The 23,205-nt window shown below is 50.2% G+C and overlaps 1 protein-coding gene across 1 annotated transcript in view; it reads left to right on the forward strand.

Moving 5' to 3' along the window:
• Positions 1 to 23,205, forward strand: part of SPTBN4 (spectrin beta, non-erythrocytic 4) — a 138,294-nt gene that overhangs the window by 3,794 nt on the left and 111,295 nt on the right. The window contains exons 2-6 of the mRNA XM_075323644.1: positions 3,343 to 3,495; positions 3,890 to 4,041; positions 6,516 to 6,689; positions 11,851 to 11,942; positions 12,024 to 12,104. Coding sequence (XP_075179759.1) covers positions 3,348 to 3,495; positions 3,890 to 4,041; positions 6,516 to 6,689; positions 11,851 to 11,942; positions 12,024 to 12,104 — 647 coding nt within the window. The 5' untranslated portion in view covers positions 3,343 to 3,347. The remainder of the gene's footprint in view (positions 1 to 3,342; positions 3,496 to 3,889; positions 4,042 to 6,515; positions 6,690 to 11,850; positions 11,943 to 12,023; positions 12,105 to 23,205) is intronic.

Raw genomic sequence — 23,205 nt, forward strand, 5'->3', positions numbered from 1 at the left:
ACATATTCATGAAGTGATCATTGGCGCGGTGGTCAAAAGCCCCTTCTCTACCCTTCTCTGTTATCAGCCACCTGGGGTACTGCTGCCGTGATCTGGATTTATATGCCTTTACAGGAGTTGTGACTTTCACAACTCGATTTGGTGAGTAGGATTGCTCATATTCATACCCTATATAAATTGGGGTAAGACCCTATTGCGCTTTTCTTTCCACAGCCTTTTATCCTTTGTTCATTCCAAACAAGACTGGGTTCTGAGGACCCCCATTCTTATGGTTCTTAGGAAGAATGCATGTTACCCCCTATTCATAAAATTGGGGATAACTTGCTCAATGCTGGGGGTCCCTCCGTTCCATACAAGACTTAGCTCTGAGGACCCCTATTCTTATGGTTCTTAGGATCACTGAGGATCCTAGCAATCAGCAGGTTATCCCCTCTCCTGTGGATAAGAAATAATTTGCTAAACACTTGGTGAGCAAGGGAAACAATTGTAGAGTGGCTTCCTGGGCATGTGCCAAAATATAGAGAGAGGGTTTCCTAGGGGCTTCAGTCTTTCCGTTGGAATTGGCCATGTGGTGGAGATTGATGAAGAGAAGTAACATGGAGCTATGGACACCTCCGCACCAAATCTTGCCCCTGTGCTTGGTGCAAGCCTCTCCACCACCATACCCAACACTGATCAGGGTGGAAGATTTGTCCACAAAGGAATCCTGAGAGGCCATTGCTGTATCCCAAATAATTCCAAAAGTAGGAGCTAAGTTGTGGACATCTCATAGGGAATGTGACAGGCAATTAGGATATTATAGTTTCATAGTTTCATAGTTTTTAAGGTTGAAGGGAGACTCTAAGTCCATCTAGTTCAACCTGTAGCCTAACATGTTGATCCAGAGGAAGGCAAAAAAACCCCAATGTGTCAAATAAGCTCCAATGGGGAAAAAAATTCCTTCCTGACTCCACATACGGCAATCAGACTAGTTCCCTGGATCAACACCCTGTCATAAAATCCAATATACATAACTGGTAATATTATATTTTTCAATTAATGCGATCAGGCTCTGCTTAAATTTTACTTGTGAATCCCTCAATACAACATCATACGGCAGAGAGCTCCATAGTCTCACTGCTCGTACAGTAAAGAGTCCTCATCTGTGATTATGATTAAACATTCTTTCCTCAAGACGTAGCGGATGCCCCCGTGTTCCAGTCGCAGGCCTAGGTGTAAAGAGATCTTTGGAAAGGTCTCTGTACTGTCCCCTCATATATTTATACATTGTGATTAGATCCCCCTAAGCCTTTGTTTTTCCTAACTAACTAACCCCAAGTTTAATAACCTGTCTTGGTATTGCAGCCCACCCATTCCTCTAATAATCTTGGTCGCTCTTCTATCTACCTGTAAGATTATGCTATTTATAACCTTCTATACTTTTGCTAACAAGAAATGCATCCATTCCTCTCTTAAATTCATTCAGTGAGTTGGCCATCACCACTTCCTCAGGAAGAGAGTTCCAGAGCCTCACTGCTCTTACCGTGAAGAACCCTCTTCTATGCTGATGTAGGAATTTTCTTTCCTCCAATCGAAAAGAATGCCCCCTTGTTCTTGTCATAGTCCTTGGTACAAACAGATCATGGGAGAGATCTCTATATGGTCCTCTGATATATTTGTACATATTTATTAGGTCTCCCCTAAGTCTTCTCTTTTCTAGAGTAAATAGACCTAATTTTGATAACCTTTCCGTGTATTGTAATGCACCCATTCCATTTATTATTTTAGTAGCCCGCCTCTGAACCCTTTCAAGTTCAGTAATGTCTTTCTTCAGCACCGGCGCCCAAAATTGCACACAATACTCCAAGTGTGGTCTGACTAGTGATTTGTACAGAGGGAGAATGATGTTTTCATCTCGTGCCCCCAGACCTCTTCTAATGCATCCCATCACCCTATTTGCTTTGGTGGCTGCTGCCTGACACTGGGCACTCCAATTTAGATTCTTATTCACTAAGATACCTAAGTCTTTTTCCATGTCTGATTTCCCCAGCAGTTTCCCATTTAGTAAGTAATCGTAGCATCTGTTTCTCCTTCCCATGTGCATAACCTTACACTTATCTGTGTTAAACCTCATTTGCCATTTTTCAGCCCAATTCTCCAATTTACTCAAGTCCATCTGTAATTGCAAACTGTCCTCCTTTGTGTTAACTACCTTACATAGTTTTGTATCATCTGCAAATACTGATATTTTACTCTGTAAACCATCCACCAGATCATTAATAAATATATTAAATAGTAGGGGGCCCAATACAGACCCCTGTGGCACCCCACTAGTAACCCTGGCCCAATCTGAGTATGCACCATTAATAACCACTCTTTGTTTTCTACCACTAAGCCAGCTACCTACCCATCTACACACATTTTCCCCGAGCCCAAGCTTTCTCATTTTACTTAGCAGTCTTTTATGTGGGACAGTGTCAAATGCTTTACCGAAGTCGAGATAAATGACATCCAATGATTCTCCTCGGTCCATGTGAGAGCTTACATCCTCATAGAAGCTGATCAGGTTAGTTTGACAGGTATTGCCCGGCAGTACCCATATATACTGTACTAGTCTTTCTGCATCTGTTTCTATTTTAATCTTTTATCCACTCCCTGAATAGTCAGTCATTGACAATGTATCTGTAATGCAAGTCACTACTTATGGATCGTACAGACGGAAGAGTAGTCAAGCAAGCCGGGGTCAGGTAACAGGAGGACACGACAGGACACAGGGAGTAAACAGAAGCGTAGTCAGGTCACAGGCCGAGGGTCAGAATTCTAAGATTGTACGTATTAGATTCAGGGAGCAGACAGAGACGTGGTTAGGTAATGGTCCGAGGTCCAAAGCCAGGAGGTCACGACAAAAACAGGGAGCGGGCAGAGAGGAGTCAACTACGGTCCGGGATCAAGAAACACTTGCAAAAACACAGGCAAACAGCACAACTGCAGAACCAGATAGTAAGACTGGCAAGGTTCTGGGAAAGCATGCTCAGGAAAGAAGCCTAGAAATTAACAGGAAGATGGAACACCTGAGTAATCAGCACCTCCCAGAACCTGCGAGGAATCCTGTGCTGTCAAACAACCTGCCAGCTAGTGCTCAGGAAAACACAGCAGAGCATCTCCCAATGTGCAAGATGCTCTGTACAAAGGAATCATGTCACTGCCGACTCTGTAGTTCAGGAAAGTGCAGCAGAGCATCACCTGTGTGCAAGATGCTCTGCACAGAGGAATCATGTCAGTATCTAATCAATATACCTTCAGCTTCGATGGTGGACGCCGTTATATCTGTCCATACTTGTTTTGTCTCCATTTTTCTGGTAGTTGTGATGGCGAATGTGAGCCCAGAGCTGGACAACATGGAGGTGCAGACCCCCCCGAATAACAACAATCGCTGGGACCAGACGGAGCGTCCGTGGGATGAACCCGCAGCTTCTGGCAAACTGTTTGAGTGCTCCAGGATCAAAGCTTTGGCCGGTAAGAGTTGATGTCTTCTGCGCAATGGCAGTAGAAAGCCGGGGGTTCATGGTGGATTACAGGAGAGGTTATTTGTACTGTCTCCTCATTTACGCTTTATATCATTAGGACAATCCCTTATCCAGATGCTTTCTTAGGGTTTGTGGAAATCATAGTGGGGGATCCACTTGGAACCCACTTCTATAGGTGAAGCAGCCCTGGCCCCTTGCATGTATTATTCGGACGGCCATTCATTTGACCATGCAGCTACCACAATGTATGGCCGCCGCATCTTTCCTCTATTATGATATTTATTCACGGTATAGGGGGCTTCATAAGAATGAAGCTTGGGTGGAGGGCGTCTTGGTCACAGGTCCTGTTTCTTTTCTAATGTCTCCTTTTTTTTAATCCATAGATGAACGGGACGCCGTGCAGAAGAAAACATTTACCAAGTGGATGAATTCTCATCTCTCCAAAGTTCCATGTCGCGTGAATGATCTGTATAATGACCTACGGGATGGCTACATCATCACCAAACTGCTGGAAGTGCTTTCCGGGGAGCAGCTGGTACGACGTCGGTCAGGGCTGTGTGATCGGGGATAACGAAATGGTGGAGCAGTCGTTTCTCTATGGATTTCAGAAGGTTAAAGGGAGCCTAGCAGTGATCTGAACCGCGGGCAGCATGACTCCGAGTCCCGGTCCAATTATTACTATTTATTATTATACCATCATTTATTCTATGGCGCTTTACAAGTGAAAAGGGGTACAAATAACAAAAACAAGTACAATACAAGGCACAGACTGGTTCAGGAGGAGAGTGGACCCTGCCCTCGAGGGATCACAGTCTACAGGGAAGGGGTGAGGATACAGTAGATGGAGGTAGGGTTGGTCGTGTAGCTGTATAGGCTACTGAAGGGGATGGGTGAGGATAAAGTAGATGGAGGTAGGACTGGTCATACAGCAGTATAGGCTACTGAGGGGTGTGGGTGAGAATACAGTAGATGTGGGTAGAGCTGGTTGTGGAGCGGTATAGTGGACTGAGGGGGATGGGTGAGGATCCAGTAGATGGGGTAGAGCTGGTCGTGCACCAGGATGGTAAACTGAGGTAGATGGGTGAGGATACAGTTGATGGGGTAGAACTGGTTGTGCAGTGGTATAGTGGACTGAGGGGGTGGGTGAGAACTAAGTAGATGGGGTAGAGCTGGTCGTCCAGAAGGATAGTGGACTGAGCTGGATGGGTGAGGATACAGTAGATGGGGTAGAGCTGGTCGTGCAGCAGTATAGTGGACTGAGGTGGATGGGTGAGGATACAGTAGATGGGGTAGAGCTGGTCATACAGCGGTATAGTGGACTTAGGTGGATGGGTGAGGATACAGTAGATGGGGTAGAGCTGGTCGTGCAACGGTATAGTGGACTGAGGAGGATGAGTGAGGATACAGTAGCTGGGACACAGCTGGTCGTGCAGTGGTATAATGGACTGAGGTGGATGGGTGCGGATACAGTAGATGGGGTAGAGCTGGTCGTGCACTGGTATAGTCTACTGAGGAGGATGAGTTAGGATACAGTAGATGGGACAGAGCTGGTCGTGCAGCGTTATAGTGGACTGAGGGGGATGGGTGAGGATACAGTAGATGGGGTAGACCTGGTTGTGCAGCGGTATACTGGACTGAGGTGGATGAGTGAGGATACAGTAGATGGGGTAGAGCTGGTCGTGCACTGGTATAGTCTACTGAGGAGGATGAGTGAGGATACAGTAGATGGGACAGAGCTGGTTGTGCAGCAGTCTAGTTGACTGAGGGGGAAGGGTGAGGATACGGTAGATGGGACAGAGCTGGTTGTGCAGCAGTCTAGTTGACTGAGGGGGAAGGGTGAGGATACAGTAGATGGGTAGAGCTGGTCGTGCAGCGTTATAGTTCGTGCAGCGTTATAGTGGACTGAGGGTTACTGCAGATTGTAGGTTTGTCGGAAGGGGTCGGTCTTCAGGTTCATTTTGAATGTTTCCATGGTAGATGAGAGTCTGATATGTTGGGGTAGCAAGTTCCAGAGTATGGAGGAGGCATGGGAAAAGTCTTGTATGCGATTGTGGGAAGAGGAGATGAGATGAAAGTTGGGAATAAGGTCTTGCGAGGATCGGAGGTTGCGTGCAGGTAGGTACCGGGAGACTAGGTCACAGATGTATGGAGGAGACAGGTTGTAGATGGCTTTGTAGGTCATGGAGTAGATTTTGATCTGGAGTTTTTGCGCAATGGGAAGCCAGTGAAGGGATTGGCACAGAGGAAAGGCCCCGGCAAGGTAAGAGGTGTATTAGTCAGGCCGCAGAGTTTAGGATAGATTGGAGGGGTGCAAGAATGTTAGTAAGGAGGCTAGAGAGGAGGAGGTTGCAGTAGTCGAGGTGGGAGATGATGAGGGCATGCACTAATGTTTTTGCAGAATCTTCGGTAAGGAATGTACGGATCTGGGAAATATTTTTGAGTAGGAGTCGGCAGGAGGTGGAAAGGGCTTGGATGTGTGGTATTGCTGCTGACATGTATATTTTACTGAAATGCTGCAACTTTTCAGAAAAAGCGTAATTTTAAAAGTTGTGAAGGGATTTGGCAATTAGAATGACTATTCCAAGAAGTCAATTTCTGTCTGCTTCTCCCCGCCCAACTCCCCTTGTCTGACACTATACACACACATAGGGTGAGACCCTATAGGCAAGAGGAGCGGGGCGGGGAGCAGCCTCCGAGGAGCGGCCTCTCGGACTAAGCCAGTGTCTGGATTAATGCTGCCTGTAATTTGGGCAGCATAATTCATCTGTCAGGTTCCTTAATGTGTCTACAATTAATTACCCCTTTTCTCTTAACCTTCTTAATGAAAAAAAACGGTAGATTAAAAATGGGGATCAAATATGGGACATTTCTGGCATATTAACAGTATGTGCTATGAATATTTGATAGATTCACGCCCCACCGCTTGCTCTCCAATTTTTGGTGCTCCTTTAAAATTTAACGAAGAGACGTTTTTAAAGCATTCAGTGAATTAATGTAATCTTCCCTCAGCCGAAACCCACGAGAGGCCGGATGAGGATTCATTCTTTGGAAAATGTGGACAAGGCCCTTCAGTTTCTTAAGGAGCAGCGAGTGCATCTAGAGAATGTAGGATCCCATGATATTGTGGACGGGAATCACCGGCTGACGCTCGGCCTCGTCTGGACCATTATTCTCCGTTTTCAGGTAATTTGCACATTACAGAAGATCAGAAATTGGTTTGATCATCGGTGTTATAAACAAGTAAAGAAGAGCCCTCTTGACATGTAAAAATTAGTAACACTACTTGACCGTCTGGATTTTGCAATCCCTCTGTTGCTCCTCCTGGAAAATTTTAAATGGATTAACCCATGAGTGTAACCATTCCCTTTTCCGTGCTTTCACGTGTGCTATTTTTATGCAGTTTTCAAAGCTTAAACTAGGAGTGGAAATATCAACATTGGCTTCAAAAACTGCATTAAACCAGCGTATATGAAAGAACCTATAGACTATGCGTGTGCCTTCCCAGCAGCGGATCAAACCGCTCGGATCTGGGGGTAGTATCCATTCGTGGCTCGAGGGTCTCCGGACCCGGGGGCTTAGGGGCCACACTCAAATGTAAAAGGGATTATGTACATGGGATTTGGTATAGTTCGTGACGCCACCTGTGGTGTGCGGGAATTGGGAGTACCGCCACTACCGTTGGGAGTACCCAGGGTGATGGAGTGGGGCAGCTAGGTGACGTTGCCCTCCACGAGTAGGGGTAGGCCCTGGGACTCTGGATGGTGATGTGGCGACACAGTGCAGGGGTTAATCAGGTACTCACTCAGCAATGAAGCAGACGCTGACAACGTGGTAAACCAAGTCTCTGGGTCCCGCTGCCTCTCAAGGGGAGCTTGTCCGGGTCCCGTCCCCTGCAGTGCTGCTGGTGGTCCGTAACCTGCCTCCTGGCACTAAATTTTAGAGTGTCCGTTGTGGTCCGGTAGCTTGGAGCTATCCGGGCCCTGCTCCCAACTGTGGCTAAGTAGAGGAGCCTGCTCTCAGGGCTCACGCTTGGGATTTTATTCGGCTGCTTGCTAGGAAAGCCCTATCCCCCTCGTTGCGCTAGTGTCTTGATCCTGGAGTTATTGGGAACAGTCCATAAAGGCCCCGTTCTCCTCAGGTTAATTGCTGGGTTGCCTGAAGCTTCTCCCCGACCTAGGGTCCGTGTACCCCGTCGTGCTTTCGGACCCGGACCGGTAATAGGACCAGGCTGCTGACCGTCCATCTTGACAGGTCCCAGGCACCTAGCCTCAATCCCCTGCCACTGGGGGTCCGACCCCTCTGGGTCCAGACCACCGTCTGCGACCTAGTTTTCCTCTCCCCTGGGAGCTCCAACTCCCAGCTTCCTCAGAGCTCCTCACAGCTTGAGGGCTACTCAACAACTCTCCACTACTAACTGACCTTAACACCTCCCACCTCCCTGTCTGATCCCTAGGTGGCCGGCCCTATTCCTGCTTAAGCAGCCCACTGGTGTGCCCGACAGGCGTGGTGCAAAGTGTATCTAGGATTTGTGGATGCTGATGGAGGCAGTACTGCAGGATAGAGACCCAGAACCATGGGGGGTTGAATACTGCACTGAAGAGAAAGAGCGTGCAGTACCCTGTGACGACCTGAATAGTCCAGGGGCGTCACATGTGCACTGAGGTTTTTGAGCGGGTCCACTCCCCCCCCCCCCCCAAAAAAAAGGGTGCAAAAACCACTTCTGGAAATTAAAAACCCCTCCAAAAACTCCACCAAAGAAAGAAGGAGCATTTCCTGAAACTGTTTTCACTTGAAAAAACTCCTGCAATTAAGGACCTTTGGTCACATAACTGAGAAGTCATCAAAGGTCCTAAACAATCTTAACCTTGATATACAACTGCTGTGGTCCCTAAGAGAGTGGGGGCCCAGAGGACTTTCACAGTTTGACTCCCCCTAATGCCGGCCTTGACTGTAACTAGGGTTTTGAAGTGGGGTTTATATTTCAAGCATACTCCAAAAATCTTGTCAAATCATGCTAGGGCTTATTTTTGGGGTAGTTGTTTTTAACCCCCTGAACAAACTTTATGTGCACATAGCCTTAAGGGTGCTTTACACGCTGCAACATCGCTAACGATATATCGTCAGGGTCACGGTGTTTGTGAAGCACATCCGGTGTCGTTATCGACATCGGAGCGTGTGACTGCAAGGAGCGACGATCGCAAAAATGGCAAAAATTGTTGATCGTTAAGGCGTTGCTCCTTATCATAATATCGTTGGTGGTGCATGCCGCTGGTTGTTCGTCGTTCCTGCGGCATCACACATCGCTGTGTATGACACCGCAGGAACGACGAACATCTCCTTACCTCCGACCACCGGCAATGAGGAAGGAAGAAGGTGGGCGGCATGTTCCAGCCGCTCATCTCCGCCCCTCCTCTGCTATTAGGCGGCCGTTTAGTGACGCCGAATGCACCTCCCCCTTAAAGGAGGGATTGTTCGGTGTCTCCAGCAACGTCGCTGAACAGGTATGTGCGTGTGATGCTGCCGTAGCGATGTTGTTTACTACGGCAGCGATCAGCACATATCGCATGTACGACGGGGGCGGGTGCTATCGCTCGCGACATCGATGTCGCAACGTGTAAAGCACCCTTTACTGTCAGCATTAATGATTTCTAAACTCTTGCATTCCAGCGATTGCAAATCTACCAGAATGACTGGCAGAACATGCTGGGGGTTGTATCTTTGTAAGGCCCTGTGCGCACGCTGCGATTTTTGCCGTGGATTTGCAGCGGTTTTGCTGCATGTTTTGCTGCAGAAAATGTTCATAACCTTGCTGCAGTCCTTCCCCAGCAAAACCTATGGTAACAAAAAAAATTGCTGTGCGCACACTGTGTTTTTGTTCACCAACAGGTTTTGCTGCAGAATTAATGAGCATGTCGCTTCTGCCTACCTGCAGTAATTTACCCCATTGACTGTAATGTAATTATGAAATCCCGCATGGAATAACGCAGGTAGCAAATTATGTGCGTTTCATTGCGTTATTCCCGCGGTATTTCGCCTTTTTCGGGACATAGTGATCATCACTACCCTGCGTTTTGCAAGGAAGCAATGTCATTAGGAGAGGAAGAGGAAGTTTAGCAGAGTAAACACACACACACAGACACATACATATATAATGCACAGACACATAGAAAACAGCAATGTACATATTAAAAAAAAAATAAAAATAAAAAAAAATGCGTGGGCTCTGCTATATTTCTATCGTCCAGCCATGGTAAGCACGCTACAGGGGCCTGATATTCTCAGGGTGGAGAGGGCGGGGGCAATGGTTATGGCACCCCCCCTCCCGCAGCCAAGAATATCAGCCCGCAGCTGCCCCGAGAATGTCGCATCCATTATGCGACAGTCCCAGCGTGTTACCAGCTCTTCCCGATTGCCGTGATGTGGTGGCAATTGGGGTAATAAGGAGTTAATGGCAGTCCATAGCTGCCACTAAGCCCTAGGTTAGTAATAGCAGCGTCTATGAGACACCGTCACTAATCTGTAAGTGAAAGTGAAAAAACACACACACCTAAAAATCCTCTATTTGAAATAAAACACAAAAAATCCCCCTCTTTCACAACTTTATTAACCCCCTCCAAACACCCAGGTTCGACATAATCCACACGAGGTCCCACGACGCTTGAATAGTGACCCAGCCGCGTCTAACACATAGTACTCAATGCAGCCTCATTCAGTGAGCGATGCTGCAGGGGTAACTCTAGGACATTCCTCACAGTCGTTGATGTCAACACATTACCACTCGCGAGAACTTCTCGGCCTCACAAGCGGTAATAGAGTGACGTCACCGACCGGTAGTGACCCTGCAAGAACTCAGATACAAGGTCCCGCAGGGTCACTGCTGTATGAGAAATATTGTTGGGGGGGGGGGGGGGGACACAAACATCAGAAATAAAAGCTGTAATATCTATCAACCTAGCCATCATCTATCTATCTATCTATCCATTATCTATCTATCTATCTATCTATCCATCTATCTATCCATTATCTATCTATCTATCCCTCTATCTATCCCTCTATCTATCTATCTATCTATCTATCTATCCATCTATCCATTATCTATCTATCTATCCATCTATCTATCCATTATCTATCTGTCTATTATCTATCCCTCTTTATATCCGTCCATTGTCTATCTCTTTCTCCATTATCTATCTATCCCTCTATCTATCTATCCATCATCTATCTATCTATCTATCCATTATCTATTTATCTATCCCTCTATCTATCTATCTATCCATTATCTATTTATCTATCCCTCTATCTATCTATCTATCCATTATCTATTTATCTATCCCTCTATCTATCTATCTATCCATTATCTAGCTATCCATCCATCTATATTATATCTATCTATCATTACATTATCTATCCATTATCTATCTATCTATCCATTATCTATCTATCTATCTATCCATCCATTATTTATCCATTATCTATCTATATATCCATTATCTATCTATCTATCCATCCATTTATCCATCTATCTATATATCTATCTATCTATCTATCTATCTATCCATTAGCTATCTATATATCTATCCATTATCTATCTATCTATCTATCGAAGAAGGAAATGACAACACATATATATATTTATATATTTTTTTTCAACGAGCTTTATTGCATTGAAGGCATAAAAACACAGGTACCAACCCGTGGAAAAACCGCGGCAAAACCGTGACAAAGCTGTGGTTTTCGGGTGCGGTTTGCTGCGTTTTTTTTACCGTAGGTGCGGTAATCTTTCAGATGGTGCGCACAGGGCCTTAGACCTGAAGATCCACAGGGTTGAGACTTTTGCTCTGTTGCATCACATTATAAAAGTGCATTCATTATTGACACTTCCAGTAGGGGGCAGCAGTGACAGTCTTAATCCTGCAGCTCGTATCATATGGGGCAGATTTGGCCAAGATTTTATGCTTTACAGTTTGTGTTATATAAAATTACCACCCGCATTTTATTAATAGTATGACTAGTGATGAACGAATACTAAATATTTGGGTTCGGAATATTCGTACCCAATACCTAGTACTATTCCGGTATTCATGCAAGTCAATGGGGATCCCGAGTGTTTTTCTGGGAAATCTTCAAGAAAAATGCTCGGTTCCCCATTGACTTGCATTAGGTTTGTTATTCGTGACGAATACTGGAATAGTCTTAGATATTCAGTACGAATAACTGGAACCCAAACATTTACGGTAGCCTTCACTCCGAATAACCAGACCCTGAATTTAGTATTCGCTCATCATTAACTATGACATTGTTTCCTTTCTATGAACACTTTTCCCTATTTCTCCATTTCCAAAAGATCCAAGTGATAAAGATAGAAACTGAAGACAACCGGGAGACGAGGTCAGCCAAGGACGCCCTCCTCCTGTGGTGCCAGATGAAGACGGCAGGGTGGGTTCTGGAATTTTCGTCTGACTTAGAGGTGACCTATTACAAGATGCTATAGTAATGCACTATTCTTTATATCTTCAGCTACCCCGAGGTCAATATCCAGAACTTTACCACCAGCTGGAGAGACGGGCTGGCATTCAGCGCTCTGATCCACAGGCATAGGTAGAAACACATTTTATAGGAGGTTTTTCCAACATTAAAAGCGATGGATAGGGGAAAAAGTTACTGATTATTGGGAACCATCAGCAATCCCGAGGATAGAGTTTTAGTATCCAGGAAATTGGCTATGCAAAGCCTTTCTGAATGGAGCGGAGGTTAACCTCTCTCTATTTGCTGTCTGTGGACTGTCGGAAGACAGCAATGGGCTTTATTTTGGTGTCTTCCCCAAGCTGGATCATTCTTGACCTGGGGGAAGAAATGGCTCACAGACTTATCTGTCATGTGTTGACAGACAGTCATGTGGTTTCTGGCCATAGAAGGTCACAGTGTCTGAATCCTCCCTGACTTTCTATTGTTTCTGCTGTCACTATTCATTGTAATAGGTAGCTTTCCTGCTGGATTACTCTCTCCCCCTTTTGGACCCAGCAGGAGCTTGCCTTCCACCCAGCTACTGATCATCAGTATTCCTTTGGTGTTTATATACCCCTTCCTTCCTTGTACTGGTGCTGGTGATATTTTCAGTTCCTTCAAGCCAAGGTTACAAGCAGGTGGCTTGTACTCCTCTGTTGTATTGTTGCTATAGCTTTGCTGAACTTCTACCATCTAATGATAAGTAGTTCATGCTTTTCCTCCTGTGTCCCCCTTGTGTCTTCTATAGTGTTTGGTGGGGTTGACGAAGAGCTCATCCCATCTGTTCCCTATTTAAAGCCCAGCACTAGGGATAACTAGGATCAGGTATCCGGCTCGGTGCTTAGGTGCAGAACCTATCTAGGGTGGTGAGGAACCTCAGGGACCAGCAGAAGATTTGGTCAGGGGTCACCATCTTCCTTTGTCCTAGACACTGGGTTTCTTTTCCCTTTCACCATGCGCTTGGTACCTCCCCATACCTAGCGTGACATTATCCTTAAGTGATAGGATAGCCCACCACGGTTTTTCTCATTAATACATTTTATTGATTTTCAAAGTTGGCCAAAATTACTCATCAACAAGGCATAACAATAACCATCATACGTACAGTTCTGAGTTCTTACATACTCATTGTTAGGCCGGTGTCCCACTTGCGAGTATCTCGCGCGAGTTTCGCGGTGCATCACCCAGCACGGCCACACACTCTCCGGACAGGAGCGGGTCTCGGCTGCACAGAGATGCGTGCAACAGACCCGCTCCTGTGAGAAGAGTGTGATGCACCGCGAAACTCGCGCGAGATATGCGCAAAGCAATTGCAAGTGGGACAACGGCCTAAGAGCGAGAGACAAAGAGGAAAACCTAGTCGAAGTTGAGATTATGAAAAGGGGACTCCAGGAAAGGAGGAGGAGAAGAGTCGCTCCCTCCAGAGAGATAAAAGAAGAGAAAGAGAAAAGAAGTTGTTGAGGCTCCGAGCGCGGGAATCCTCTAAAATCGAAGAGAGCAACTACGAAAGTCCTGGGCATAGAGTGGCGGACCTCTTACCCCAACTTATCTCAAAACAGTCCGGAACAGCGGGGACACGGTTTTTCTTAGTTAGAAAGTACTAGACGATTGACTGCATAAAAGTTGATCAGCGCTCGCGTACTCACCTGTTCCCACAGGAGAGACTAGTATTGATAAGAACGGAATCAGTTAAGGGGGCTTTACACGCAGCGATATCGCTGGTCTAAGCACCCGCCTCCGTCGTTTGTGCGTCACGGGCAAATCACTGCCTGTGGCGCACAATAACGTTAGGAGCCATCACACAGATTTACCTGGCTAGCGACGTCGCTGTGGGCGGCAATCCACCTCCTTTCTAAGGGGGCGGTTCGTGCGGCGTCACAGCGGCATCACTAAGCGGCCGCCCAATAGAAGCGGAGGGGCGGAGATGAGCGGCTGTAACATGCCGCCCACCTCCTTCCTTCCGCATTGCCGGCGGCCGCAGGTAAGCTGTAGTTTGTCGTTCCCGAGGTGTCACACGTAGCGATGTGTGCTGCCTCGGGATTGACGAACAACCTGCGTCCTCTACGATCAACGAGTTTTTGAAAATGAACGACGTGTCAACGATGGACGATTTGGTGAGTATTTGCCATCGTTAATGGTCGTTCCTGCGTGTCACACGCAACGACGTCGCTAATGATACGGGATGTGCATCACGGAATCCGTGACCCCGGCGATATATCGTTAGGCCTTGTGAGGTAAATCCGGAGATATGACGATAAATCATGACATTCAAGTCATGTCAGGAAGCCCTCTCCTGGTGTCACTACCCCCTTCCCTTCACACAACTGGTTTAGCAACAAATCCATGGCCATGTCCTGTGATATGGAAATTAGGTGGCTTTAGGACAAAGGACACAGGATGACTCCCTGCCGTCACCCTGTAACAAGAGTTGTATCTCATTAGCAAGGCTATGGAACTAGCAGACAGAACGACTCCAGTAAAAAATGGTTCATATCTCGCAAGCCATATTTCCGATAAATATGGCAACCATAAAAATGGTGTCTCCGCATGCAGACGATGCCGGCACACCCTTTTTATGGGAGCAGGACATTGGGAAATGCCCCAGGCGTGATATCAGCCATATGGGAACTCGTAGACAGGTCATGAGTCCCCTCGTTCTGTAGCTAAATTCATAACTGTCACAATGAGAGCATTGGCGTCCGCCTACGACGCTCCCAGGCAAAGTTATGGCCCATATTCCATGTTGTGAATTTGTCCATAACTCCAGCCAGGGGTGGAGCAGTGCTCCCTGTGAGGTCACTAAGGTAGGAGGGGACCTGGATTTGCCCAGGTTGATAACCCTACTTCGGCCATTTTCCAGTGTTCTTCTGCTCGGGGGCCTGGTTGGGACAGACCTGTGAGAGAGTTCCTGGAAACCTGGTCTACAGCGCCCCCCTGTGGCCAGACGCACAAGGTAACTGATTGAATTGCATACCTGTTGTAAACCATGCTTTATCTGTAACTGTACTCTGACATAACTGTATATTCTGTAGATTCCCTATTGTATATATTGTAGTTTCTAGTGTGCTTTAGGCGATTAAATTATATAATTAATCTTGGGCTGTTCTGTTATCTCGATCTTGAATCCCACGTCTGTGTGTTCGGCTAATAGTTACCGTAAATCGGTTGGTGGCAGCGAGTTGTGCCAAGGATTATTGTGGGGAGGCCAGTGAGATTCGGGGAGATTTTATATATTCCGCCCGCGGAGGTCGGGGGAATATATACCCTACTCTCACCGGGGACCCTTCAATAATCGGCATAAGTAGTATAGCGGCCTCCTTGCTTATTGTCGGGCAATTCCATAATTGGCCTGACTATAAGAGGGGCGCTAGAGAGCGCGTCACGTGCTCTGTCTGTCGGTCGGGAGGTATAAAGGAGGGTTGACTCCTGCTTGTTACCCCCCGATTGTGACGTACTGGTAGCCAGCGCGGGGGATTTCTGAGTGACCCCCCGGTGGTTTGTGACATATTGGTGGCATAGCGGTGGGATCGAGATAATAGTGTGTGTGAGTGTGAGACCCATACTCCCAGACACTAAAGACTGCCTGCAGCAGCTGTGGCTGCTGGGGTCTTCAGACTAGCTCAACACTAGAGTGTCAGAGTGCAGATACTGTAAGGTGTGTGGAGGCATCAGGTGTCAGTTCTGTGTCAGTGACCAAAGTCTGCAACAATGGCTGATAGCACCAGGAGCAAAGCCAAAGGAATGGCCGATGCTCAGGCCAGAGACGATGAGGAGGTTGTCCACGAGCCCTCCAGGAGCTCGACGCCAGAAAACCGTTCTGCCGAGGACATTGCACAACCGGGCACTGCTGGACAAGATGAGGAGGAGCTCGCCCAAGGTTCCTCAACGAGCCAGATGCCAGCCCTCCGCTCTGCAATGGACAGTGAAGCACCAGGCTCCGCAGCGGGCCGCAGATCACCACGTGCCATTCCACCGAGCCTGGGAGGCTCGGATAGCCTTCTTCAAATGGCTATGGCCCTTCTCCAGGCTGGAGACCGGGATACCTACGAGATACTCATGGCAGAGCGCAGGGCAGAGCGGCAGGCAGCGCGTGAAGAGCGCCAGGCAGAGCGTGACTACCAGCTGCAGCTAGCTCAGCTCCGGCCCTCATCAGCCACACGTGACCTTCAAGACACCAAACTTCCAAAGGTCCGTGTTGAGGACTTCCCAGTGCTGGAGAAGGATGGAGACTTGGACTCTTTCTTGACTGCTTTTGAGCGGACTTGCTTGCAGCACCATCTGAACAAGGACCAGTGGGCCAAATACCTGACCCCCCGTTTAAGGGGTAAGGCCCTGGATATCCTTGGGGACTTGCCTGCTGAGGCAGATCAGGGCTACGACACCATCAAGCGGGCCCTGATCCAACAGTACAACCTCACCCCGGAGTCCTACCGCAAGAAGTTCCGGAGCCTACAGAAGGGACCAAAGGACTCCTGGGCTGACCACAGGCGGGCACTTGCCCGAGCTGCCGACCACTGGACCCAAGGCCTGCAGCTTTCCACCGGACCGGAGATCCTGGACTTGTTCATCACGGAGCAACTCTTGTGGAACTGCCCTGAGGATCTCCGCCAGTTCATCCGAGACCAGAAGCCAAAGGGGTCCACGGCTACCGCTGCCCTTGCCGATGACTACACCAACAACCGGGCCCCTGAGGCCAGGAGAGCGGCCACCAGCAGCACCTGGAGAGGGGGTAAGATGAATTCTGCGACTGCCCCACCTGCCCCTAGACTGCAGGGGGTGCCCCCCTCAACTCCCCTCTCCAGGCCCGTGGCAGAACCAAGACGGTGCCACCAGTGCAACCTACCTGGACACTTCAAGGCCATGTGCCCTCAGCGTCCCAAGGCCCCGGCTCCGTCCCCGTCCCAAGGGCCGCCCAAGGTGTATTGTGTGGGTGGGGGTGGTGGTAGGTCCCTGGACAGCTTCCAACCTGTCACCGTCGGCCAGTCTGTGACCATAGGACTGCGAGACAGCGCCTCGGAGGTGACTCTGGTGCGGCCTGAGATGGTGTCCCCCCAAGACTTGATCCCTGGAAAAACCCTCGCTGTCTCCGGGATTGGAGGCATTGACCCGGCGCTGCCTGTTGCTGACATTTATGTGGACTGGGGCGCAGGGCGAGGGGTGAGGGAGGTGGGGGTAACTGATCGGATCCCTGCAAACGTGCTACTTGGGACAGATTTGGGGCAAATAACCTCCCAGTTTGGCCCCGCCCCAAAGGCTGAACCTTCAGCCAGTGCTGACGTGCCTCCGGACAATGTTAATGTGTTATCTATGAATGATGTAAGGGAGGAGGGAGTGAACTCTGATATTTCTGCTTGCACAGACACCATAGACACACACGCAGCTGCAGCTGTGACAGGGGAGGGGGTCAGAGAAAGGTGTGACAATGCCTCTACAAGTAACCAGCCTGTGAGCTGGGATCTGCTGCCCTCTGCAGGGATAAGCAGAGAGCAGGGTGCTGCGGGGGGAGGACCAGTGTGTGGGGTGGGGGCTACCACAGCAAATGTGGGGTCCCCAGAGATTTCACACCGGGGTTCTGTTGCTGCAGGAGGGGAACAGGCAGGTGAGATTGGGGCCGGTCCAGGAGCGGAAGTGCTCCCAGGTAAGATCTCGGTGCATGGTTCCCCCACAACCGGGGTGTCAGGAAGCCAGGTAGGTCTGCCTGAACCGGCGACTTGGTCAGGAACGGAGGAGGAGCAGGCACGACCCACGGTCGCAGCGGCTGTGGCCGCTGTCACCCGCAGTGGGAGTGCTGGAAGCCAAGGGGCCTCCCGGAGGTCCGATAGCTCTTCCCCTTCTGACCAAGTGGCAGCCGAGTCAGGTGGAGGCCAGGACACAGGTCCCGGGGTACTGACCGAAGATGTGACAGTCTCGTCGATTCTGGCCACATCTAGTCAGGGGTTTCAGGCAGCGTTAGAAGCTGACGACAGCCTGAAAGCTCTAAAGGAGCAGGCGGCACAGCCTCCCTCGGACTCGGACCCGGAGCGAGTGGTCTGGGACCAAGGACGGCTGTACCGGGCCACGGTCCAGCAGGGTTCACCGGAGGCGTGGCCCAGGGACCAACAGTTGGTGGTACCCTATCCGTTCCGGACGGAGTTGTTGCGGATCGCACATGAGATTCCGATGGCCGGACACCTAGGGATCGCTAAGACCAAGGCCAGGTTAAACCAGCATTTCTACTGGCCAAAAATGGGGGCCGATGTGGCTGCCTACTGCCGTTCGTGTGAAACCTGTCAGAGAGTGGGGAAGGCGGGGCCACGCCCCAAAGCCCCACTGGTATCTCTGCCAATCATCGATGAGCCTTTCAGGAGGGTGGCTGTGGATCTGGTCGGCCCGCTGGCCATCCCCAGCAGCTCCGGGAAACGCTTCATACTGACGGTAGTGGACTATGCCACCCGGTACCCAGAAGCAGTGGCCTTGTCGTCCATTCGGGCTGACAAGGTGGCCACCGCATTGCTGGAGATTTTCTCCCGAGTGGGTTTTCCCCAGGAAATGCTCACCGACCGGGGGACCCAATTCATGTCCCAGCTGATGGAGACCCTCTGTAAGCAAGTCGAGGTGCGACATCTGGTGGCCAGCCCGTACCATCCACAGACTAATGGCCTGTGCGAGCGGTTCAATGGCACCTTAAAGCAGATGCTTAAGATGTTGGTCGACTCCCATGGGCGTGACTGGGAGCGGTATCTCCCACACCTGTTATTTGCTTACCGGGAGGTTCCACAGGCCTCAACAGGATTCTCACCGTTTGAGCTCCTGTACGGGCGACGTGTGCGGGGCCCCCTGGCTCTGGTGAAAGAGGCTTGGGAAGGGGATTTGGCCACCCCTGGAGTGTCGGTTATCGAGTATGTCATGCGCTTCCGGGACAAAATGCAGGCCTTGACGCAACTGGTACACGACAATATGGCTCAAGCCCAGGCCGATCAGAAGCGTTGGTACGACCAGAACGCTTGTGAGAGGACCTACCAAGTGGGTCAAAAGGTGTGGGTACTGGTCCCCGTACCACAGGACAAGCTTCAGGCAGCCTGGGAAGGCCCATACCTCGTGTACCAGCAGCTCAACCCTGTGACGTACCTGGTCACCCTGGACCCTGCCCGTGGAAGGCGGAAGCCCTTCCATGTGAACATGATGAAGGCACATCATGAGCGGGAGGCATGTGCGCTCCCCGTGTGCAACCTGCCCGAGGAGGGAGAAGCGGAAACCCTCTTGGATATGCTAGCCCAGGTTAGGGCAGGCGGATCCATTGAGGATGTGGAGGTTGGCCACCAGCTCTTGGAGGACCAACGGTCCCAGCTGTGGGCCACCCTACACCCCTTCCGGGGGTTGTTTACCAACCAGCCCGGAAGGACTGACTTGGCTGTCCATCACGTGGACACTGGGGATCATCCCCCGATCCGGCGTTCAGCATATCGGGTCTCCCTGGAGGTGCAGCAACACATGCGCCAGGAGATTGACGAGATGCTGAAGCTGGGGGTGATCCAGGCATCCAACAGCGCTTGGGCCTCGCCTGTAGTCCTCGTCCCTAAGAAGGACCGAACCACTCGGTTCTGCGTGGACTACAGGGGGCTCAATGCGGTCACGGTCGCCGATGCGTACCCAATGCCACGCATCGATGACCTGCTCGATCAGTTGGCCGGGGCTCAGTACCTGACCATCATGGATCTGAGCCGGGGATATTGGCAGATCCCCCTGACTCGCAAGGCCAGGGAACGCTCTGCCTTTATTACCCCATTTGGACTGTACGAGTCCACGGTGATGCCATTCGGGATGAGGAATGCCCCTGCCACTTTCCAGCGGATGGTCAACACCCTGCTCAAGGGACTTGAAGGGTACGCGGCCGCGTACCTGGATGACATTGCCGTCTTCAGTCCCACCTGGGAGGACCACCTAGAGCATCTAGCACAGGTGCTCAGGCGGATCCACCGGGCAGGTTTGACCATCAAGCCGGGAAAGTGTCAGCTGGCCATGAGCGAGGTCCAGTACCTCGGTCACCGGGTAGGTGGGAGAACACTGAAGCCCGAGCCTGAGAAAGTGGAGGCCATCGCATCCTGGCCTACCCCCAGGACCAAGAAGCAGGTGATGTCCTTCTTGGGGACCGCTGGGTACTATAGGAGGTCTGTTCCATGCTATAGTAGCCTGGCAAAGCCCTTGACGGACCTCACCAAGAAGAAGCTGCCCTCTGCAGTCGATTGGACAATGGACTGCGAGACAGCCTTCCGGGCCCTAAAGGACGCCCTGTCCAGCCCGCCCGTGCTACAGGCAGCCGACTTCACGCGGCCGTTTGTAGTACAGACCGACGCCAGTGACTTCGGCCTCGGTGCGGTGCTCAGCCAGGTGGACTCTGCGAGCCAAGAGCACCCAGTCTTGTACCTGAGCAGGAAGCTGTTACCAAGGGAAGTTGCCTATTCCACGATGGAGAAGGAGTGCCTGGCCATAGTGTGGGCCCTGCAGCGTCTGCAACCCTATCTATACGGGCGCCACTTCATCGTGGAGACGGGCCACAATCCCCTCAGCTGGTTGCACACCGTCTCTGGGACGAATGGGCGATTGTTGCGATGGAGCCTTGCGCTCCAGCAATACAACTTCACCATTCGCCACAAAAGGGGCCGTGACCACGGTAACGCAGACGGGCTGTCCCGACAAGGAGAGGTCGCGGACGGGCGCACGGGGGAACACCGGAGTGTGCTGCCCCCTAGCGCCCTCAAAAGGGGGGAGGTGTGAGGTAAATCCGGAGATATGACGATAAATCATGACATTCAAGTCATGTCAGGAAGCCCTCTCCTGGTGTCACTACCCCCTTCCCTTCACACAACTGGTTTAGCAACAAATCCATGGCCATGTCCTGTGATATGGAAATTAGGTGGCTTTAGGACAAAGGACACAGGATGACTCCCTGCCGTCACCCTGTAACAAGAGTTGTATCTCATTAGCAAGGCTATGGAACTAGCAGACAGAACGACTCCAGTAAAAAATGGTTCATATCTCGCAAGCCATATTTCCGATAAATATGGCAACCATAAAAATGGTGTCTCCGCATGCAGACGATGCCGGCACACCCTTTTTATGGGAGCAGGACATTGGGAAATGCCCCAGGCGTGATATCAGCCATATGGGAACTCGTAGACAGGTCATGAGTCCCCTCGTTCTGTAGCTAAATTCATAACTGTCACAATGAGAGCATTGGCGTCCGCCTACGACGCTCCCAGGCAAAGTTATGGCCCATATTCCATGTTGTGAATTTGTCCATAACTCCAGCCAGGGGTGGAGCAGTGCTCCCTGTGAGGTCACTAAGGTAGGAGGGGACCTGGATTTGCCCAGGTTGATAACCCTACTTCGGCCATTTTCCAGTGTTCTTCTGCTCGGGGGCCTGGTTGGGACAGACCTGTGAGAGAGTTCCTGGAAACCTGGTCTACAGCGCCCCCCTGTGGCCAGACGCACAAGGTAACTGATTGAATTGCATACCTGTTGTAAACCATGCTTTATCTGTAACTGTACTCTGACATAACTGTATATTCTGTAGATTCCCTATTGTATATATTGTAGTTTCTAGTGTGCTTTAGGCGATTAAATTATATAATTAATCTTGGGCTGTTCTGTTATCTCGATCTTGAATCCCACGTCTGTGTGTTCGGCTAATAGTTACCGTAAATCGGTTGGTGGCAGCGAGTTGTGCCAAGGATTATTGTGGGGAGGCCAGTGAGATTCGGGGAGATTTTATATATTCCGCCCGCGGAGGTCGGGGGAATATATACCCTACTCTCACCGGGGACCCTTCAATAATCGGCATAAGTAGTATAGCGGCCTCCTTGCTTATTGTCGGGCAATTCCATAATTGGCCTGACTATAAGAGGGGCGCTAGAGAGCGCGTCACGTGCTCTGTCTGTCGGTCGGGAGGTATAAAGGAGGGTTGACTCCTGCTTGTTACCCCCCGATTGTGACGTACTGGTAGCCAGCGCGGGGGATTTCTGAGTGACCCCCCGGTGGTTTGTGACAGGCCTTTAGGCTATTTGCACACACTGCAGAATTGGGGCTGAAATTTTCTGCACCAAATCTGCACTTTGTGGCAAAAAACGCTCCAAAAACCTGATGTGATTTAGGTGCGGTTTTTGATGTCATTAATGTCAATGGATGAAAAAGTGAAAGAATGCTGCTAAACTGGTCCAATGATTGACATGCTGCAGGTTTTTTCTGCATCAAAACTCATGGGAAAAAAACGCACCGTGTGCACAGCAAATCCAAAATCCATAGAAAATGCTGGCTTCGGGAGAGGCATGGAGATTTTGATGCAGATTTTTTTTTAAAAAAAAAAAAAGCGTCAAAAACTGCAGCGTGTGCACAGGGTCTTTATCACGGGATGATGCACTGCCGATAATTGAGTTTTAAGCCGACGTGAATCATTTAATCACCTGATGAACAAGCATTTGCTAATTAATCGGGTGATCCCCGGCATGTTCATCGTTATGAAGTATTCCTAGAAATTACATAAGGACCGGGACCGATGTCCGTTGTGACCGTCTTTGTACAGCACTTTTGCATATTGTATTTGTACCGCCCTGAGAGGGGCTCGGCTGCTCCGCCGCTTCGGGCCGAGCCGCTCTGAGTCCGGGCTCGGGTTGTCGGTGGCTCGAGCGCCTCTGGACCGGGGGCCACGTCGCTCTGTTAGCCGGTCTGGCAGTGTCGGGTGAAGAGGGGGAGGTTGCGCAGCCGGGAAGGCCGCGTGGTTGCTGGGTGAGTCGTGACGCCACCCACGGTTCGTGGTGAGATGATGCACCACCGCTGCGGATGATGGTGGGGCTCCCGGGGGACGGTGTTGTGGCGCAGCCTTGGTGTTAGCCCCTCCGTGGGCAGGGGCGGTGTGTCCCGGGGCCCGGGCGTTGCTGGAGGGGTCGCGGTGCAAGGGGGCCGCGCTGCGGTGCCGTGCCCGGGTGGCACTGATGTACTCACGATTAACCACACACGGAGTCAGTAGTAAACCAAAATTCAGTGATGGTCGGGTCCCGCAGCCGGCTGCCGGTGTCCCCTGTGGAGTTGCTGGTGGCCCCTTTTCCCTTGCACCTGTGTTGTGTGTTTGGTTCCCCTGCCTGAGCAGTGGTAGCCCGCTCCTCGGCGTTTTGGCTGCCGGAGGAGCCGTCTGTTACCCGCAGGCGCTGGCACGTCGGGT

This window comes from Anomaloglossus baeobatrachus, chromosome 9 (assembly GCF_048569485.1).
Source record: "Anomaloglossus baeobatrachus isolate aAnoBae1 chromosome 9, aAnoBae1.hap1, whole genome shotgun sequence".
In the NCBI taxonomy this organism is placed as follows: domain Eukaryota; kingdom Metazoa; phylum Chordata; class Amphibia; order Anura; family Aromobatidae; genus Anomaloglossus; species Anomaloglossus baeobatrachus.